General features: G+C 38.7%; 1 protein-coding gene across 2 annotated transcripts in view; it reads left to right on the plus strand.

Annotated features, from left to right (window-relative positions):
• The window catches only part of phtf (putative homeodomain transcription factor), a 203857-nt gene that overhangs the window by 62978 nt on the left and 122201 nt on the right, over positions 1-18678 (plus strand). For both annotated transcript variants that reach the window (XM_067138331.2, XM_067138332.2), the window contains exons 5-6: positions 7047-7146; positions 16236-16364. In XM_067138331.2, coding sequence (XP_066994432.1) covers positions 7047-7146; positions 16236-16364 — 229 coding nt within the window. The remainder of the gene's footprint in view (positions 1-7046; positions 7147-16235; positions 16365-18678) is intronic.

Raw genomic sequence — 18678 nt, forward strand, 5'->3', positions numbered from 1 at the left:
ATGAGTACAACTACTATATGATGAAACCAAGTGTTGTGTCCAGGTCCAGGATGGAAGGTCAGGTTGGTTTGAAACGAAGAGTGTCGTCCAGCAAGGAAGTTGTCTTTCACCACTTCTCTTCATAATTATAATGGATGAAGTTTTAAAAGCGGTTAAGGGAAAGGATCCAAGAACTAATGCCCTGGTTTTTGCTGATGTAATGGTATGGGGTGAGACAGAAGCGGAAGTACAAACTAGACTAGATCTCTGGCATGAAGCTTTTACAACCTTTGGTCTCAAAATCAGCAAAACGAAGACAGTTGGCTTGGTGATGAGTAGAAACTCTCCAACTGTTCATCTAAGAATTAGAGATGAGGAGATGGATATTGTAGACAACTTCCAGTATTTAGGTAGTGTTCTGTCATCAGACAATACCATACATCAAGAGATTAGTAACAGAATACAGAAAGCTTCCAAATTCTATCACGCTGTACGTCAAATACTTTGGGATGAAACATTTCCGTTAGTTTCCAAGATCAGCTTGTACAAAATATATCTAGTACGTATACTGATATATGGCTTGGAAGCAGCAACACTTACTGGACCGACAAAGAGTCATCTTCAGGCAGCAGAAATTAAGTTTCTCTGTTCTTGTCTACAGAAAACAAAAATGGTTAAAATAAGGAATGTGGATATCTGACAACAGGTTGGATTGGAAAGAAGCTTGCTGGAGACTCTAGAAGTGAACAGATTGCAATGGTATGGTCACATAAAAAGAATGAACCCTTACAGGACTCCTCGAACATACTTTAACACAATGTTCCTGGGAAGAGACCAAGAGGAAGACCTCGTGATGTTTGGGAAAAACTGATAATGAAGGGCCTTGAAATTAGAGATGCGAACTGGTGTCGCATATATGAGCAGCATCTGTGGATGGATAGAACAAACTGGAGGAGGCTCGTACACAACCACACCCGGCTTGCTGGAGCGAAGAAATGATGATGATGAGCGCTACTTTTCAGGTCAAGGCACTAGGAGCGCCACCATCGAATGGTCTCCCATTTTAACAAGGCTAAATCCATAAGTGTCGCGTATTGTCTCTACTGTATTTGGTAGTAGTAGTAGTAATCTGAAGAGGGATAACACCATTAGGCCTAATATCTGCCACATTAACTGTTATTGTCTGTTTCATTGTTTTCATCACTAGAAGATATAATACTGTCACTTCCTGACAACATAGCCTGAATGTATTTTTAACACAAGTGTTCCGAGTAATATTTTACCATCTTACCCTACACAAATTCGCAGTGTATATATTACATCAGTCTTGGGACTAGTTTCAGCCACTTAGTGGCCATCTTCAGCCAAATAAAAATTAAACAAATTATATGACAACTAAAACCTTCGTTTACATGGCCAGCCTGCTTCCTCCAACAAGTCAGTGCTTATTCTACATCAGACATTAGAGATTTTCTTCTTTGCCTGAGGTCCTAAGTCAACTTAAAGGCATCATATTGTGACAAGAAGATCATAACCTTATTTTTTGTTATTATATATATTTTAATGTTATAATTATTCCTATAACATTGTTTTTGTCTGGTATACATAGGTTTTAGTTATCACATAATTTAATTTTTATTTGGCTGAAGATAGCCACTAAGTGGCTAAAACTAGTCCCAAGACTGATGTAATATCACTTACTTAATGTATTGTATTGAAAAGGTGGACGCTCTTGTTAATTTATTCTTATGACTATTTTCATGTCAACGACAAGTAGTTTGTGTTGAGGGGCCAAGTATTCAGACAGAACTTTTGCATTTAGCACGGCAGGGAAATCTTGCTTCTGCACAAGAACAAAGTCAGTCTGTTAGTATTGTCACCAGCTTAGGTGATCAAGTGACAAGGTCGCATCTTGAAATACATGTTGGTGATGAGCAGATTGGTTGCTTCTACAGAATCAAGGATTCACCAACCATCATAATTCCTCCTTTGTTCCCATCACAGTCATCCTCATCACTGGCACTTCCAACGTGGCTGTTCAGGTCTCCACAAAGTAGTAGTAGATCATTTGCTGGTCAGGACGAGATATGGTCATGCAGCTCATTGCAGAACCGATCCTTTTTTTCTCTTCATCACAACCCGTTTGGGGAGCAAAGGCAAAGATAATGTGCAAATGGTGGTTGTCGGCATCAATGACAGTGGGCACGAGGCATTCAAAATACAGTAGAAGTCCGTTATAGCGAGTACGACATATAACGAGAACCCCGCTATAACGACAGTTTTTGTCTGTACCTTCAAAATTCCTATATTAAACTCTGTACTATCCTTCGGTTACAGCGAGAACTCTATCACTGATGCATCCGTTATTATGAGCAGTTAAGCATGTGCAAATTTTCTGTTACCGATATTTATGCACCCCAGTGATTATGTTGCATACGATCGATCATCTTCGGTTTAGTTTCCTCACTATATCCACTAGCAAGCTCTCTCGTCGTCATTCAAAGGCGATGTTGGAGTCGATTAGTAATACATGTCGACTGCTGTTCCGTAAAGCTAAATCAAAATGAAAGAGAACATGTTTTTGTAACAAATGCATGAATCATGTGGTCGATAGCAGTTTAAAGGCTGAAGTAAACAATCGCATAATTTTAATACTGAAATTAAGTAAGAATATGATACACCTCAAGATATTGCAGAGCACATCATTGATTTCAGAGGTTCGATTATATTTTCTCTTGTCTGAACAAACTTAAGTAAATTTTATAGCGAGAAGGTTACGACTTTTCTACAGGCACTTGATATACATTTTAATGGTACATATATGGTTAAGTTGGTTACGTGACTCTGTTTGAATGTTAAAAATTGAAGTGTATGCCACAAAATGCGACCTTCGGTATAATTTTCTCGCTATGTGCACTTGCGAACCCTCTCGTCGACATTCAGAGGTGATGTCAGAGACAATGAGTAATACCTGTGAACTGCTGTTCAATAAACCATTGACATTAAGTAATTATGTGATACACTTCAAGATATGGCAGACCACATCACTGATTTAAGAGGTTAGCTTATATTTTCCTGCATCTGGTTTAATTTTGGAAAGGCTATTTCCACGTAAATTTATAGCAAAAAGGTTATCATTTCTCTGCTGGCACTTGAAATATTTTAAGGTTAGGTGACGCTACTTGAATAAAAAACTGAAACATTTGCCACAAAATGTGATCGAACATCTTTGGTATCGTTTTCTGACTATGTACACTCACGAGCTCTCTCGGTGCTATTCGAAGGCGATGTCGGAGTTGATTAGTAATACCTGTTAACTACTGTTCTCTAAAGAAAATTCAAAATGAAAGAGTTCACATTTTTGTAATAAATGTGTAAATAATATGACCGATAGCAGTTGTTAACTTGTTAGAAATAAAAGCTGAAGTAAACGATTGCTTAATTTTAATGTTCCGGGAGATGGTAGGTTCGAATCCCACTATCGGCAGCCCTGAAAATGGTTTTCCGTGGTTTCCCATTTTCACACCAGGCAAATGCTGGGGCTGTACCTTAATTAAGGCCACGGCCGCTTCCTTCCAACTCCTAAGCCTTTCCAAACCCACCGTCGCCATAAGACCTATCTGTGTCAGTGCGACGTAAAGCCCCTAGCAAAAAAAAAAAAAAAAATTAATGTTATTTCCTGAAATTAAGTAAGAATATGATACACCTCAAGATATGGCAGAGTACATCACTGATTTCAGAGAATAGTTTATTTTTCCTGCATCTAGATAAATTTCGGAAAGGCTATTCCCATTTAATTCTTAGCAAAGAGGTTATCATTTCTCTACATGTGCTTGACATATGTTTTCATGATACATGAATGGTATGGTTAGGTTAGGTTAGGTTAGGTGATGCCATTTGAAGAAAACTGAAATCTTGCGATAGAAACCTGTGGAGTGATACTATTATATTTTCAGAATGAAATTGAGTACACTTTCACGTAGTATCGGATTTCGAAAAATAACAAACAGCTAAGCCATAGTGTGGACATAATTCGTGAAAACGCAAATTTTAACAAACCTGATTGCCGTTTCATACCAATTTTAATATGTATGAGGTTTATCCCAACTTTTACAAAACATTCGATATAACAAGAATCCACTATAGCGAGTAAATTTTTCGCCATTATGAATTCTTGCTATAACGGACTACTGTATCTGTATACTTCAGCGACTCGACTACATAGTCCATAACTGTTAGGTTCTTCAGTCTGTTGAAACTAATTTATGATTAAATAACATTTAGAAAATGCCTGAAAACGTTCAACAATAGATTATCCCTGAAAAAGAAAACAACTTAACGTAGCTTTGAATTCACTATGATTGCGACTCTTTTGTTCCCAGTCATGCCATGGTAAATGAGTGTATAGCCCTCACCAATATCACATGAATTCTGACCTTTCCACCTTGTCTCCTAAATGCAAATGTCCACATGACAGCGTTTGATAATCTCTACGGGTGCCCGACTTCGCCAAGTCAGTGTCCTAATAGAGTATAGCGAAATGTAATGATTTCTCCTTTCTTCCAACTGGCTTCTTTAGCTGACTACTTTGAACAGTCACTAACCCTTTTTCTCACTCTAGTTGGGTGATACTGTATGATCGCTTGTTGCCTAGCATTAATTAAAAGCGGCAGTGGCATGTCTTGATCCATTTGGTTGCAACAGGATTTACTGACCGGCCTGTCACCACTGCCTAACATCATGCAGTTCAGAGCTACTGCCAGTAGCAAATGAGGTTGCCCCTAACATGGAGGGGACCAATGACCTTCGATGTTCGGCCCCTTTAAACAACAAGCATCATCATCTAACATGGAGAACAGACTCCTTTCGTAGCCACTGCACTGGAGTACAGATGCTAGCTCTGTTGGGATTTCAGTAGCATTTCCTCTACTTAGGGTCCATTACCAACCTACAAGGACTCATCTGCCCTAAGCCATTGGCCCTTCAAGGAAGTAGGGTTATTTTCCACAGCCCAACTCTTGACATTAAGCAGCTAGCTGTACAGTTTACTCTATTACCAGAGCAGGGCAAACCTCGCCAGGCTATGAACAGTTTGTAGGTATGTACAGGTCGCAAATACTTTGGAATATCTGTGGTTAATTTTCTGTGAGTCCTGACGTTTATACATTTACATGTCTTATAATTCTATAATTTCATAAAATCAAGTACTAAACTGATATAGTTAGGTGTTAGTGAACATATCCTGAACAGTTAGTCTACATAATCTGTTTCACATACAAACTTACCATGGTAACTCAAATAGAATAATTTTCTGTGATTTAAAGAGACTGAATACACTTACAAATATCTTGAGGCTTGAATGTTATTACAAGAAAGTTCATATGAGAATGTAACTATACGACTGTCGCTGCCAGAAAAATTATACCAGAATGAAACTATACAACTGTCACCTTCATAAACTTTATACCAGAGCAATTTATATGAAAATGTAGCAGCGCGACTGCCACCTTCAGAAACATTATACGAGAATTATAGTGATTGTCTTGTATGTATGTTCAGTCATCAGCCCTAAGGCTGGTTGGATCCTCAACAGCTCTGCCATCAGCTGTCATAGATGGCCTAGGCATCACTGAAGAGGGGTACTAGGGAAATGAGGAGTGAGGTCGTTTCCCGTTGCTTTCCTCACCGAGCCAGAAGTTGCTATTACATATCAGTCTGCCAAGCCCACTGAAATGCATGCACCTACGGACCCTATGAGCAACATTTTCACACCATTCATAGCAGGGACTGGCTACATAAGGAATGGCATTACTAGCATCGCTCATACCTCAGTCACTTTCATGTTGTCAAAGCCAAGGGTAAGACAGAGACAGATCAATGAAAGTAACAAAATTACTCTAGCCTATACCAGAAGACTCAGTGTACTGTAAACATAGGTCCTGCCAGCAAAGGCATAGTGATTGTCGTATCAAGCTATTATTTATTTACATATAATTTTCAACAAGCTTGATCAACAATTGCGGCCTAATTCTTTCTGAACCAGTCACATTTGAAAATAGTTGATGATGCTTTCACCCATTAGTGTGGGTGAGCATGGCATCTGTTGTCTTGAATTGCATGGAAAAGCATGATTGACTGTTTTCAATACGGAACAAAGATGAGAGTTATGATTTGTAAAGCATGACTGACTGACCAGTGATGAAATATCATGGCTACCTTCACACTTCGCTTGGGCCGTTATTTTAATCCCAGTTTCTTGCTTATGGTTATCTTCGGTATTGCCCTTCGTTTTCTGTTTATCCAGCTCTGTCTGAACCTTGCCATTTGTCTCTAGAAATGGTCTTTGTATTACAGTAGTATGTGAATCCCATTGTTGCCTCTTGTTTTAATAGTTACTGTAAGGTTACTTTAGGGTTAGGAATTTACAATTCTCCTAATGAGGGCTTCTTCCATCCGTCAGTATTTCAATTGCCTGTCCTAAACCCTAGGTTCACAAATCCCTTTTACTGCTGTCTTCTTATACATGGTTTAATGCCCTGATTCTTTCTTAACTTTTACTGGTTCTGATTTCAGACGTATTTGATATCAGTATATGACCTGTTGTGCGAAAAGGGACCCAAAGTCAGCAATGGAAATTAATAATAATGTTATTGGGTTTATGACCCGCTAACTACTCTTTTATGGTTTTTGGAGATGCCGAGGTACCAGAATTGTGTCCTGCACATAAATCTACCGACATAGTGCTGATGTATTTAAGCACCTTCAAATACTACCGGACTGAGCCAGGATTGAACCTGTCATGTTGGGGCCAGAAGGCTAGCGCCTCAACCGTCTGAGCCACTCAGCCCGGCGCGGTGGAAATTTTACAGCAGAGCTGAACAGAAGTGTCTTGGAGTGTAAAAATAGTCCATTTTAGTACCAAAAAGAATCTCAGAAATGAAGAATCTTACTTCATATCCCTTTCCGCGCACTGGATCACATGTATATATATTATTATGTTGATATTTGATGTGGGATTGTGGCTTTAGGTGTATGGTCACAATACTACAGCTGTTTGCCTTTTTCAGGTTCGGATTCCAAGTCTTCCCCTGATACAGGTTCTGATAAGACTGGAAGTATAGTAGATGTACAAAACAACAAGTATACTAAGAGAGTGAGGCTGAGAAGGTAAGACTTCCCATTCCTTTGATTGTTATTCCATATAACTTTAGTATGATTCTTTCATGGAGAAAAAGCTAGCTATTGCTCACAAGAGGCTAGCCAAATATTGTAAGAACCATCTCCTACTTTTCCCACATACCCATTCCATAGTCTCGTTTAAATTCCTCCATCACCCTCCAGTCAGTATCCCACTGATAACAATCTCCACTCCCTTAAACCAGATCCCACACATCCCCAACTATGTTAATACCTATTCCTGCTTGGCTTACATTATTGGTACCAACATGGAAAATTAACACCGTCTCCTTACCCTCCTCCTTCCCATCCATTTTCCTCAACATCTGCCTTTACCTAATTCCTGGATAACACTCTGCCAGCATTCCCTTTTCCTCCACACACTTTCTCCACATGCTTAACAATTGAGTCATCCATGACCAGAGCCTCAGCCCCATCTTACTCATTAGATCCCTTCCTCTCCTGGTCTCCCTTAACTTTCCTGATGGCTGAAGAACCTACTTCCTGCTTCCTTCTCTCCCTCTCACTATCATGTTTCACCTTCCTCATCCTATCCTCCTCTGTACATTTTCCTTTCCTATCATTCCCTTTCCTCTTGGCCCTGCCCCTCCTTGTAATAATTCCCTGATCTCCATCTTCCCTCTGCTTATTTCCCTACAGTGATTCATACAGATTCCTCCCTGATACCTCTCCTGAGCCCACTCTCTGTGGAAGACCCTTAGCCCCCATTTTCCTTCCCTTAAGACATACCCCACCTGTCTTCCACAACTTATCTCCTTCCTTCCCCTCCTACGTTCCTAGCTACCATATTCTTCACATTGAGGAGGTAATGAGGATGAAATGAATGATGGTGAATGAAATTGAGTAAGGAGGTGGAAGGTATCGGCTCTGACTGTGAATAGGTACTGCCCTGGCATTTACCTGGATGGAAATGGGAAACCAAGGAAAACCATTTTTAAGAGAGCTAGTGGTAGGGTTTGAACCCATGGTTCCATAGCCATAGTGTGTTAACATGCGTGATCACTCCACTCTGCAATTACTCCATTGAATATTTTATAAAAAATAGTCTAAAGCCTCATTGGGGTTATCAAATACTTCCAAGAGTTTCCAGTCAGCCTGTTTCAATAACAGTAGAAGTCTGCTATAGCGAGTATGGCATATAGTGAAAACTCTGTTATAATGACAGTTTTTTCCTGTCTCTTGGAAATTCCTGTATTAAACTGTGTATTATCCTTCGGTTACAGCAAGAACCCTATCACTGATGCATCCGTTATTACGAGGGATTAAGCGTGTGTAATTTTCTCCATTATCAATATTTTTGCACTCCAGTGATTATATTGAATGTGATTGATCATCTTCGGTATAGATTTTTTTGCTATGTGCACTAGCAAACACTCTCTTAGACATATGAACTCGAAGCTATATCGGAGTCGATTAGTAATACTTGTCAACTGGTGTTCTATAAGCACAATTTTAAATGAAAGAGAACATGTTTCCGTAATAAAGGCATAAATAATGTGGCCGATATCAGTAGTTAACTCATTTGAAATAAAGGCTAAAATAAATGATAGCTTAATTTTAAAACTATATACTGAAATTAAGCAAAAATGTGATACAACTCAAAATACGGCGTAGAATGGATGACTGATTTCGGAGATTAGTTTATGGAGCAAAACATCATTAGGTGTTGCTGCAGGGGTCAAGGAAAAATAATGCAGTAAGCGTGAAAACGTACTATTGAATACACAAATAAAAACCATACAACACAACTTCTGAATGGAATGCGAAATATAAGCACAAACAGGCTTTCTGGGTTATTCAGCAATATCAGTGAAAACTGGAGAACAAAACTGAACTTTCCTGAGGCTAATGGCTTGCATCCCAAAGCTATAATTTACTCTCTAAATTTCCAGAATTCAGGGCCATTTCCCGTTTTAGCGTAACTTTCCCCGACCTGGCTGCTGTGGCGAGGGCTCTAATCTGTGATGGAAATATTGTTCCTTTCAAAAGGGATGACAAAGAACAATTTCAGAACTGAGAAAAATGTGGTCGTACTGAGCGGTAATAATAAAAATTTGTGACGGGATAAGTGAGGTATGTTTAAATAGATTTAATATGACATGAATTAGGACTTCGAATTTATGACTTCCTAAGTGAGAAATCATCTAATGAGGAATGCACTACGAGGTTTCACAGTATTTTCTAGCATCTGGTTAAATTCAGAAAGGCTATTCCTGAATAATTTGTAGCAAAAAGGTTATCATTACTGTACTGGTGCTTGAAATATGTTTTCATGATGCATATGAGGTTAGGTGACTCTGTATGAATAAGAAAACTGAAACATTTGCCACAGAAGCCACTGGAGTGATACTACTTGAAATGTATGCCACAGAAGCCACTGGAGTGATACTGCTTGAACTTTTCAGAATGAAATTGAACATAAGCGTTTACGTTGTCTTGGAATTAGAAAAACAAATTATGACTAAGCCATAGTATGAAAATCTGCAAAAACACAAGTTTTGAACTAACGGATTGCCGTTCTATACCTATATTAATGTGTGTGTGTGTTTTCCCCCAACGTTTACCAAAGATCGGATATAACGACAATCCGCTATAGTGAGTAAATTTTTCGCCATTATGAATTCTCACTATAACGGACTTCTACTGTATATAACCTATAGAGATCGGCCTTTGGAAAATTATAAACTGTTGGTGGAGTATTCTTGACTCTTCACAGTGATCACCACCATCCATTTCTCTCATCCAGCTCCCACCGGGTTAGGATGTTTATGATTAAGGCTTTGACTTACATGATTTGGACATGTTAAGAGGATGGAAGATGGAAGGATGCCACACTGATTTTCATTCCATAGTTTTCAATGATCTCGCTTAACATGTCGAGTTGCCCTTGTACTTCCTTTCTGGTTGTTCTTCTGGTTGTTCATCTGCAAACAGAGTTACCTTCAGCTCGTTGTCCTTATATTTTACGTCTGTCTCCTTCAAAGTTTCATCCTTAACCATTATGAATAACGGTGGTGACAGCACACTTCCTTGTCATAATCCAGTTTCATTCCAAAACCCCACTGTGGTTTTTCCCCACATGTATTTGGTCACTGCTGCAACACTTTTTGTACATTGCTTGCACATATTCTATAATTTGTTTTCCAAATCCTTTCTATACCTTAGCTCTGGGTGCACTATCATAAGCCTTTTCTAAATCAAGGAATGTCAATACCATATCTCTTCTGTATTCCCAATGTTTTTCTATTAACTGCCTTATACTGAAGATTGGGTCTTGTGTTGGCCTTCTATTTCGAAAGCCATATTGCTCCTCTTGTAATTTTCCTTCCATTTTTCTTATTCTCTCTTTTAGTACTTTTTCAAATATTCTTGCTACCTGAGATATAAGTGTGATTCCTTGATAATTATCACATATCTTCTCATCCCCCTTCTTAAATGCAGATTTGATTACTCCTTTACTCGAGTCATTTAGTACAGATTTTTCTTTCTAAATTGATCTAAATAGTATATGAAGCCGTTGTAGACCAACAGGTCCTCCTCCTTTTATCATTTCTCACACAATTCATCCAGTCCCTGCTGCTTTTCTCACTTTCATTCATTTGTAAGCAGTTTGCATTTCTTCCAATGTAATTTCACTCTCAGATTTTTTCTCTTCACATTCTAACTTTGAGAATTCATCAAAGTAATCATTCCATCTTTTCCTTATCTCCTCTGGTTGTTATTATTTCTCATTTTTTCCCTTTCACCTTCCTCATGTAGACTTACTCTTTTCTTTTTTTCCCCCTACAAGTCCATATATCATCCTTTTACTGCTATACACATCCTCTTTCAACTCTCGTGTAAATCCTTCACTGCTTTTCTTCTTCGCTTATTACTTTTTGAACCTTCTGTTAATTTCCTGATGCTTTCTTCTACTTTCTTATTTTTATCCCTATTGCATATTTGTTTTGCTTATTTATCACTGCCTCCTTTACCCTCTCATTCCTCTTTGGGGTCTCTCTTTTCACTCTTTCAGCTATTCTGCCACAAGCACTCTGTATACCTCACAAATGTCTTCTTGAATATGTCCCATTACACTTCCACACTCACACTCTCACCTCAGCTATGGGTACGTGTTGTTTCCATTTATATTGGAATCTTCCTTTTGTTTTGTATCTTTTAATTTTCATACTTTTATTTCTGTTATTCTTTCATTTTCACTATTTTTCATACTTTCATTTTTGCTACCATAACTGTTTGAACTTCATCAGAGGCTACTTCTGGCAAGACTTTTACATCTAACAGCTGTTTACAATTTTTTTCTTTCCACCAAGAAGTAATCAAATACTGTCTTCATCCTTCTGTTTCCCCATCCATATCTTAAAATCATTCTACTGGTCTTCTTTCTGAACCACACATTGTCCTCATGTAACCCACTTCTCACACAAAAATCCACGAACTTCCCTCCCTCTCCATTCCTCTTTCCATATCCAAAATGTTCAATTACTTCTCTATTTTTTTTTTTTTTTCTGTTGCATCTCACCTTTGCATTAAAGTCTCCCATGAGAGTCACTTTCTTTAATCTAAAGTAAAGGAAAAGAAAATGGCATGGAAAATGTCTTAGACTGAAGAAAGTGGAAGGAAATATGTGGAGGCAAAGAATTCGGCCAAGAAAGTAGTGAAGGAAGGAAAGAGGAAAAGCTGGGCCTTATTAACACAGAAATTGAGAGATGATATGCAGGGCAGCAAGAAGTTATTGTATGGTATCTTAAGAAACAAAAAGACAGATCAAGTAAACACCCGATTTGTGATGGATGAAGGTGGCATAATATTAACAAAGCTAGAAGAAATAAGAAATAGATGGAGAGTGTGTTTTCAGAAGTTGCTGAACATGAGAACTAATGAGTCATTCAACAGACCATCAGGAAAGGCAGTTAGTTCACAAATAAATGGATAAAGAAATTACAGTCAATAAAATTGAAAGGGCAGTAAGAAAGATGAAGAATGAAAAAACTGCTGAAATAGATGAAATTTCAGTGGAGATGGTAAAGGCAGCTGGAGCAGTAGGCCTGCAGTGGACATATCGAGTTCAGGATTGTCTGGGAGAATAAGAAGGTCGTTGAGGATTGGCAAAAAGGAATAATCATCCTAATTTTCAAGAAAGGTGATAAGAAAGTATTGAAAAACTACAGGGGAATTACTCTGATATCCCATGTTACTAAGATAACGGTGAGGATTCTGGAAAGTAGAATAAGGTTGAAGGTTGAAAATCAGATACAGGAAAATCAGTTTGGTTTCAGAAGTGGAAGGTCAACAATAGAGCCCATTTTCATTATGAGATAACTAATAAAAAAGCAATGGGAGTATGGGAATGATATGGTGATGACATTCATTGACATTGAAAAGGTATATGACAGTGTCTCCAGGACTAAAATTTGGGACAGTCTGGTGCAAAAAGGAATTGGACCAGGATTAATAAAAATGATCATGCCAATGTACAAGGAATGTTGTAGTTGTGTGCAAACACAAGTTGGCAGGACAAGTTGGTTCAAAATCACTAGTGGGCTGAAACAGGGAAGTGTTCTGTTGCCAATCCTGTTTACAATAGTAATGGATGACATGAGAACAGCAAAAGCAGCATATGGAGGAAGAGAAATGCACATTTGCAGATGATATTGTGATTTGGGGAGAAGAGGACATGAATGTTCAAGAACAGTCGGATGTGGTGAATGGGAAGATCGAAGAATGTGGATTGAAAATAAGTGTAGAAAATAAAACTCTTGTTATGACTAGAGGGGAGAAAGAAGGGAAATGTCAGATTAGACTTGCAGACAAGTCTCGTGAAATAGTGGAGACGTTCAAATACCTGGGGAGTGAATTAATGGAGAATGCTTGACTGGATGCTGAGATTAGTAAGAGGATTCAAGCTGGAATCTGTTTCTGTCATAGTGTATGTAACATGTTATGGGACAGAGATGTGCCAATAGAAGCAAAGTAACTATGTACAAGATGTATTAGTACCCATAACTTACGGAGCAGAAACTTGGACAGTAACAAAGACAGATGAGAGTTGAATACAGGCAGCTGAAATGAATTTCTTGAGGAATATGATACAGAAGAGTAGAAGAGACAAAATAAGGAATGAGAAAAACCGGGGAGAAATTGGAGTGTAAAAAATTAATGATAGAATTGAGAAGAGCCGATTAAGATGGTTTAGACACACGAAGTGAATGAGTGATGAATGAATGCCAGAAAAGGTGATGGAAATGCAGATGCATGGAAGGAGAGGCCACAGATGACCACGATTGAGATGGAAGAACACTATCCAATGCAGTATTAGAGAAAGAAATCTGGACTGGGACACAGTGTTGGAGGAGGAGTGGTGAAAAGACCGAAGAAAGTGGACTGGAACCATATTTGCCCGTACCTGGCTACAGCTGGATAATGGGGGATGATGATGACGATGATGATGATGATGATGATGATGAATCACTTCCACATCTTTTATTTCTCTCTCCAGTGTCTCCAGGAATTTGTCCATATGTTCTTCTTTGCATCCAGTCTGGGGTGCATATTTTGAGATGAAATCCTTTCCTCCATTCTTTGTCTGTAACTGTATCTTGATTATTCCATTGGTCATTATCCCCACTCCATTTCTTGCCCTATATTCTGGTTATAGTTCAAATATTTTATAAAGTGTGCTGATATAGACTGTATAGTGTTCAATAAATTGTACTGGGCCATAATAGCAGACACAGATCTGGTGATTCGTTTAGTTTCAGCAATTCTTTTTCTCAAGTTTGATATTCGAAAATATTCATAAACTAATTGTGAATTTTAGTGTACGAAGTCAAGTCAGTAAATTCCCAAACTGATCTCTTAAGTAGTTGTACCTTGGATATTATTTTTCTGCATCACCTTCAGATTGTCCGCCTCCATAGCGTAATGGTTAGTGTTATTAGCTGCTGTCCTCGGGGGCACGGGTTCGATTCCCAGTACTGCCAGAAATTTAAGAATGGCAGGAGGGTTGGTATGTGGTTGAAATGGTACATGCAGCTCACCTCCAATGGGGGTGTGCCTGAAAAGAGCTGCTCCACCTCTGGATAAGGTCACGAGTTTACTTTTTACCTTCAGATTAGTTCCCTTTTGAGCCCAGGTGTAAATCATACTGGCTCTGCCATGATTGGAAGCATTCCAGGAAGTTGTTTTCTCACAGCATGTTCATTAAGGACTTCTTGTTTATATTCTCGTGGGGAAGTGCTGTAAACTTTGGTTGACCAATGACGAGAATTGGCAAGGTGAAAGTTTTTGTTAATTTGGTGTTCCCAGCAGTTCATACAGCTGTGCTTAGTGCTGGGCTTTAGTATTATGGCAGCTTGTTTTCCTGAAGACTTCAGGTTTCTGTACTGCTGGTGATTGGCCTTAAAGTGTGAGGTTTGCCAGGACTTGTAGCTTCTTCTCCTTGATTGCTACCTGCACCGGACTTGCTTTTCAATAAATCCCCTGCCAGACTTTCTCTTTTTGACAGTATCAGGTGCTACAGCATGACCAAAGTCTACAATACTTTTCCAGAGTGCCTTTACCTGTTGGCTTGGGTCAATGGTCAGTGTGCAAAGAACATCTACCAACTCGCTCCTGTGCTCGGGTAGCTTCCACCACTTGATGTGTTCAAGATCAGGCATGTGGGGGTCTTGTTTGCCATCCGAGATCAAGCATGAGGTTGAGGACCTAGAGGCAGTGTTGGAGAGGAATGCTGTTTGATAGTAATAGGGAGTTTCTGTCGTTCCTGTCAGTCTTCTCCAGAACCACATTTCTGCAGCTTCTAGTCTTGATTGTGCTTGTTTTCCCAAAGTCCAGGTCTCACAACAGTAAGTTAACACACTCCAAACAAAGGTTTTAACAAATTTCTTCTGGTTTCAATTCCTATGTGCTTATTTAACAATAGATTTTTCCTGCTTTGAAACAGTTGTTTTGTCATAGCAATTCCTCCTCTTGCTTCTCTTGTCATTCCATTGATGTTGCACAGAAAAGAAGACTAATATCCAAATCTTGAAAGACTTTAATGAGAAACGGACCTTAATTTATTCAATAGAACACAGGAAAGGTAAATTTCTTGGACACACCCTACTACATGATACCTTTCTCCAAAATTTCTTTGAAGACAAGGTCCTAAGGAAGAAGTCGAGAGGAAGACCGCGTCTCTCGTGCCTTAGGAGCATATCACTCAGTTGGGTTTTGCTTCCTATGTCATGTTGAAAAGGACTGCTGAAGACCGTGGTAAGCGGTTGCAGCAACAAGGCTTAGCCTTTAGATAATGGATGGGTGGTTGGCGGGAGTTTCCACACTGAATGGATACAGCATAGCGGTCTTCACCAGTGGCCAAGTCATTCTAGCACCATTGGGTAGATTGTAATCGTGCAGTGGTGTTATTTTATTTAGCGTATGGCTAGAGATACAGCATCTATTGTTATAAGATCTACAGGTTTAACCTGAAAGTACCCTACACGTGACCCCTGGGTGGTGCTAAGGGAGCAACGGCGAACAGGCGACCAGATGTAAAGTTTTACCTCCTGGTCTAGATACAGTACAGAATTACGATGCAGTAGTGTTCTTAGTGAAAAATGAGAATCTGTGCTGCTTTCAATTTCATAGAGCATTTCCTATGATAGCAATGTTTTTAACAACATTCAACCATATTTTCACTCTTGGGGCTACTACATACTTCATTAGTATTCTTTTAAATGCTTTTAAAACATTGGTTCTTTATGAATGGCTACGGCAGTTTGGTTTACATGTCCTATACTGTATTCCAGTATGGAAACCTTGTTTACATTTCCGGTATTTAGAAATACTTTACTTTTTTACTTTATTGTTTCATGTTATAATAATGATTACATGTTCATAACTATCAAAATTCTGTTGCCATCTTTTTAAAGTTTCATGTATACAAAACATGTGTATTACATCTGGCTAGAATAGCCTATTTGTCAGAGTAATAATGGAATCCAATTAAATTAAATCATATGTATAAACATATCAATAAAAATTCATTAACAATAAATTTTGATTTCTTTATACAGGTCATCATCAGAAGATGTTAGAAGGCGAGGTGTAGTGTGGGACATGACTGCCAAGAGCTGTGTATCTCCATCTGGAGACCAGGATCTACCGGTATCTGTTGAACCTGAAGCTTCACGACAGAGAGTCAGGTACTAATTGCATGGCTTATATTGGACTGTGGCTCTGCTGAATGGAGCAGCTTGGGCGGTTGTGTCAGGATTTATCCCTTCCATCCACCTCCTAGTGGTCGATCATAGGTATATATACGGCCTAGGAGTTGGAAGGAAGCGGCTGTGGCCGTAATTAAGTTACAGCATTTGCCTGGTGTAAAAATGGGAAGCTACAGAGAACCATCTTCAGGGCTGCCGACAGTGGGATTCAAACCCACTATCTCCCGGATACAAGCTCATTGGTATACCTCTGTTCATTGTAGAGACTCGGAATCATCTGTAGACGACTTAGGTACCGGGCGGGGTGTAGTACTCGGTAGAGCAGTTGCCATGCTGCGATCTGTTGAGAGTCAGCCCTAGATTGGTGTACTTGCGGCCTGTACCAAGTTTAAACTAATTTTTAGTACATCATTAGTCATTTCAAACATATTGCTGCTCTGTCCACAAAGTATGTGAAGACATACAGTTTATCTTTGTCCATTTCCACTTTCTCCATATATATGGGGTGTTCCAGGAGGAATGGTCAATATGTAGAGCTATGACAGGAACGATCATTTGAAGAAAAAAACTTCATATGGACATATGTCCTATGTACAATTGTTTTTGGGCTAGTGGCGCTCATGTATCTGTTAGACCCACCCAACCTCTTTAACGTTTTGAAATGGGTACTAGGTTTCCGCATGTAATGTTTATCATATACATGTTTGTGGGACATGGATACGTGCAGAAAGTTGCAGTGTGCTGGTAGTAGGACTGCGTTGCACCATTTCAACAATGTGTTGCTGTTACTGCAGACGTTGTTGAACTACACTTTCAGAAGAAAAATGGGAACTTGGAATATCACACAGTGTGCTGTAAACTCTGGTAAATACTCTATGATCAGGAATTCGATGTGTCGGAAAGCACCGACGGTATTCCTCGACAGCAGCAGGAACACTACAGTCACAGAAGTCTTAAACATACTCCATATCTGCATATTCATTAGTGTAGATGTCGACAAATGATTCCGAGTCTCAACATTGAACAGAGGCATACCTATGAGCTTGCATCCGGGAGATAGTGGGTTCGAATCCCACTGTCGGCAACCCTGAAGATGGTTCTCCGTGGCTTCCCATTTTACACCAGGCAAATGCTGTACCTTAATTACGGCCATGGCCGTTCAACTAACAGCCTGTCACCCAAGGTCCATCTTGGATCGAGAACCATTTAGTTTAAACCTGTAACATCAAACTGTTGCTACAAGATCCACTCTCCCAGCCACGTTACTACACCACATTAATGAAGTTCGAACTCGGTGCCGTACAATATTGACAATATTGACACAAGTTGATCTTTCTTGAGGAACAACATTCAAAAAGAACTCTGTTACTTCTATGCATAATATTACAACTGAATTAAGGCTATAACATTCATGTGCTACATATAATTGACGCAAGTTGATCTCTAATGACGAACAACATTCCATAGGAACTCCCTGTTACTTATATGCCATAATATTGCAAGTGAATCATAGCTACAACATGCCACAGTTGACCTACAAATTATCATAGTGTCAAAGACGATCAATATTGAGCTTTTAAATTATTAATTTCTTTTAATATATGACTTTCAAGTTTCAAACTTGTAAAATTAGTTGTAATATGACCATCAAGTTTTATACTTGTAAAAAACAGTGTTTGTTTATAACATGGATATCCACTCTAAGTTGCTTAGTACATTTTAATTATAGGGTCTATTATGATTATGTCCACTATATATGTCGTAAGTTCCCTATTTGGCTGATGATGGCATTCATTATGCCGAAACCGGTCCCATGTAATAAATATTAATGTTGTGATTTAAAACTCCTACATATTTTGTATTGAACAGGTGGACTTTCATACTTCAATTTATTGCTTTGTGGATCTCGATTCAATACAGACCAAATAATGAAATTCTTGACGTTGAATACCTTTTTCGTCACATGTTTACATAGCGTGCAGCAATAAATATATTTTTTTTTTTTGCTATGGGCTTTACGTCGCACCGACACAGATAGGTCTTATGGCGACGAAGCAATAAATTTGTCGCTTTATTACACCTTATATAAACTGTTAATAACTTAAATAAGTACTTTACTGCAAACAAAAAGAGCATTACAATTAACATTTATTATAATTATTTTCATAACTTTTTGTCATAATAAACAGAAATCCCTAAAACTATTGAGAAATATCAATTTCTTTTTTCAAGTTGTTTTACGTCGCACCGACACAGATATATCTTATAGCAATGATGGGACAGGAAATTGCTA

The sequence above is a fragment of the Anabrus simplex genome, chromosome 1, assembly GCF_040414725.1.
Source record: "Anabrus simplex isolate iqAnaSimp1 chromosome 1, ASM4041472v1, whole genome shotgun sequence".
Taxonomy (NCBI): Eukaryota; Metazoa; Arthropoda; class Insecta; order Orthoptera; family Tettigoniidae; genus Anabrus; species Anabrus simplex.